At 47.7% G+C, this 3929-nt stretch overlaps 1 protein-coding gene across 1 annotated transcript; it reads left to right on the plus strand.

The window, feature by feature from the left end:
• The first annotated feature begins 1604 nt into the window (after positions 1–1604).
• LOC122013908 (verprolin-like) lies at positions 1605–3262 on the plus strand. The gene is made up of 2 exons (XM_042570122.1): positions 1605–1818; positions 2550–3262. The coding sequence occupies exons 1-2, from the start codon at positions 1605–1607 to the stop codon at positions 3260–3262; spliced, it is 927 nt and encodes a 308-aa protein (XP_042426056.1).
• Positions 3263–3929: the final 667 nt, after the last annotated feature.

Below are 3929 nucleotides of genomic sequence, written 5' to 3' on the forward strand. Positions count from 1 at the left end.
TGTTCCATATACGCACGTTCCCAAGAGAATTTGCTAGAAAAGATAATTTAAAAAAGATGATTTACTTACCACACCTTTTTCTTACCATAAGGGTTGGGAAGTCGTGGTTCACACAGACCCGCCTGTTTGCCTCTCATATTGGCAATATAAGTATGACTGTAGATCTGTCAAGCACAAAAGTATACCTTGTGGCTTCACATTGAGGCTAGAGTAGGAGATACCGATCGAGAAAGTCATTAGTCATGAGAGCAAGCTCACTTATGACTCGCACTGAGGCGAGAGTCTGGGACACCGACCTGGAAGGTCGTTGGGCGTGAGAGCATGCTCACTTATAACTCGTACTGGGGCGAGAGTCTGGGACCCGACCTGGAAAGGTCGTTGGGCATGAGAGCATGCTCACTTATAACTCGCACTGGGACGAGAGTCTAGGACCCGACCTGGAAAGGTCGTTGGGCGTGAGAGCATACTCACTTATAACTCGCACTAGGACGAGAGTCTGGGACACCGACCTGGAAAGGTCGTTGGGCGTGAGAGCATGCTCACTTATAACTCGCACTGGGGCGAGAGTCTGGGACACCGACCTGGAAAGGTCGTTGAGCGTGAGAGCATGCTCACTTATAACTTGCACTGGGGCGATGCTCACTTATAACTTGCACTGGGGCGAGAGTCTGGGTCACCGACCTGGAAAGGTCGTTGGTCGTGAGAACATGCTCACTTATAACTCGCACTAGGGAGAGAGTCTGGAACACTGACCTGGAAGGTCATTGGACATGAGAGCATGCTCACTTATAACTCGCACTGGGGCGAGAGTCTGGAACACTGACCTGGAAGGTCGTTGGGTGTGAGAGCATGCTCACTTATAACTCGCACTAGGGTGAGAGTCTAGGACACCGACCTGAAAGGTCGTTGGGCGTGAGAACATGCTCACTTATAACTCGCACTGGGGCGAGAGTCTGAGACACCGACCTGAAAGGTTGTTGGGTGTGAGAGCATGCTCACTTATAACTAGCACTGGGGTGAGAGTCTGGGACACCAACCTGGAAAGGTCGTTGGATGTGAGAGTATGCTCACTTATAACTCATACTGGGGCGAGAGTCTGGGACACCAACCTGGCAGCCGTTAAGAAACTCTTATGGGCTGGTCCAGGAATCAGATTGATATTTATGGATTGGCCTAGAGGTTGTGCCCGAAATTCTCGCCCAGATGTTATACTGTAGATGTCTAGCTAGCTGTGCGCTACTTGTGATGTTTCCTGTAAATATCTCAGATAAATTTTAATTAGATAAGCTATTTGTTTATTTTCAATCTTAAGGAGCGCCAAATTTAAATCCCTGCTTCTCTTCATTTTCTCTCCTCTTTCCCGAGGTAGCTTCATAATCATGACGTATGGCTTTCCTTTGCTTTTCCCGAGATAACCGCATGACTACCTTTCCTCCTGACGTATAGTCTTCCCGCGCTGGAATGCTGCCGTACAAAAATCCCCCACCATGATTTCCTTGTCACATCCATCATTAATATCTTTCATAGGGGCAAGACACGTCTCCCACGACCCTTTACCGTCACTGTGGCTGATCAGTGCCTTTTAGCACGCGACCCTAGATCCGATGCCTCACATCATCATTCCTTCCCGCTTCCCTTTCGATGCTTCCGAGGGTTTTGGATTTATAAACCTTAAAGACTGTCCGTTGTCACCTTCTCACCATTCGTGCTGCTTTCGACTCTTCCACTTCTCCTTGTGCTTCCTGCTAAGTCTTCCTGTTGCTTGCGAGCTCTTCTTCTCCTCCTCTTCATTCCCCCACAATCTCCTCATGGCTGAAGGTAATAAGGTGCTCTGGTATTCATATTATATTTCAGATTTAGACAACAGCGGTCTGTTCAAAATTCATACCAATCTGCGTCTTACTGAAGACTATCAACTACGAGCTCCTGGGCCGAATGAGCATCCTTCTTCTCCTCCCCAAGGGTTTGTAACCTTCTTCAAAGATCAGCTCTTGGGGGTCTTCGCTTTCCTCTTCATCCAATTTTCTCTTCCTTGAGTCAATACTTTGGTATCCCCCTTTCACAGTTTGCTCCCAATGCTTTTCGTGCTATTAGTGACATGGTCATCCTCTGTAGGGTATACCAGATTCCTCTAACTGCGTAACTTTTCCACTATTTCTATTCTCTCAAGCGGTCCGAGCCCGGTGTGTTCATGGTGCAATCTCGGGCCGGGTGTAAATTCTTCCCTGATATTCCCTCCTCCAATAAGGGTTGAAAGTCTTGCTTCTTCTTCATCAGACTGTCTGAGTTGGTATCCTGGTCGACCAACTGCATTCCAGTCTTCCCTCATCTTTTGAATTCCTTGAACATAGGCACCAACCTACCTGCTACCCAGCTTCAGAGAAAATAAAGGGAGTCCTCCTTCTCCTGTCTAAAATATTGCGAGAGGGTTTTTTGCACTTTTTTGGACTCAGCCCGGTCCCTGCAGCGATAGGAGCTCCATTTGGTAAGACGTTTCTTTTCCTTCCGCTAGTCTTCGCTAACTGAGGTATTTTATTCTTGCTTTGTAGAGGCTGCTATGTTCCGGGCTTACTCTCGTGAATCGAGCAGGATGCCCAGCCACATTTTGAAGGTTGTGGGCGAGGAGGTTGCGAAAAGCCTGGCTGCTCCCTCAACCACCTCCTCTCATAACACAGCGGAGGATCCTTCAGAGTCCTCCACCCCACTGCTTCTGTCAGCCGCCCCTCCTGAGACTGGCCCTACAACTTTGGAACCCATTGAGGAAGAGCAGGCTCCTTCTCCTCCTCCCAACAAATGCCTATGCCTCCAACGCAAACGTAAGAGAGTTGCTCCTTTAGTTCAATCTTCTCCACTTCCTCCGCTCGGAGAGACTTCTTCCAAGGCCCCCAAAGTCCAGGCACAAACAACTAGAGTTCCTACTCAGGAGTCTCCTCGAGTGGCAGAAGTCCCGACCCCTACTCCTGTCTGGGTCTTAGCTCTTGAACAGACTGGCCCTTCTACTGGAGACCAGCCCGGGATCTCTGCGACCCCTTCAACTCTTCCTGCGGCCCCCTCCCCGTCAGCTGCTCGCACCAGGGCATGGTCTCAGAGGAGTGAATATGATTTCACGGCGTCCTTGCGCCTACCCTTCGTGGCCGGACTAGATCCAGTAGGAGCTTCAACAGAGGCTAGTGGCATTCCTGTTCACGGTAGAATTCAGCTGCACGATGCCCTAGCCACCTTTTGGCGATCGGCCAACGAGCAGTTCTGGGGAGGCTCTTGACGAAACAAACCTTCTGCTGCCTGAAGTTCTGTCAGTAGTTTCGCCAATGAATATACCCTTATTCATATTGTAATTCAGGCGGAATTGCTCAAAACTTCTAGGTAGCATTTGGAGGATCATATCGATCTGGGTTTCCCCATCAATTTCTCCTCTAAGGATTTATATTTCATTCAGATAAGCCATCATCTTTAGGATATGATCCCTCACAGGAGTGCCCTCTTGCATGGTGACCGTCATTATCTTTCTCATGGCTTCTTGCCTAGAGGCCCGATCTTGGTGACCAAAGAGTTCCTTGAGATTGTTCATAATATCATAGGCTGTTGGTAAATCTTGATGTTGATGTTGCAATACATTTAACATTGAAGCCAAAATGTAACACCGCGCCATCTCATCTGCTTTTACCCATTTCCTATGATACTCAATCTCCTCTTGGGTAGATTCACCATTGGGTGTATGAGGGCAAGGCTCAGTCAGTACAAACTTATAGCTTTCAGTAGTAAGAACAATGTCCAGATACCTTTTCCAATCTATGTAGTTAGGACCAGTAAGTCTATTATCTTTTAGTATGATGGCCAGTGGGTTGAAAGTCATCCTAAGAATCACAAATAACTTTTGGTCAGAACTCTAAATTTAGAATAATATTGATTCCTCAAACAATACTATTTTA

Source organism: Zingiber officinale, chromosome 8B (genome assembly GCF_018446385.1).
Source record: "Zingiber officinale cultivar Zhangliang chromosome 8B, Zo_v1.1, whole genome shotgun sequence".
Classification (NCBI taxonomy): domain Eukaryota; kingdom Viridiplantae; phylum Streptophyta; class Magnoliopsida; order Zingiberales; family Zingiberaceae; genus Zingiber; species Zingiber officinale.

Bases quoted from the DNA above. Each gene is read 5' to 3' on its own strand.
- LOC122013908 (XM_042570122.1), top strand. From the start codon at position 1,605: ATGCCTCACATCATCATTCCTTCCCGCTTCCCTTTCGATGCTTCCGAG. The intron at 1,819-2,549 runs GTAATAAGGTGC...CTTGCTTTGTAG, and splicing joins CAATCTCCTCATGGCTGAAG to AGGCTGCTATGTTCCGGGCT.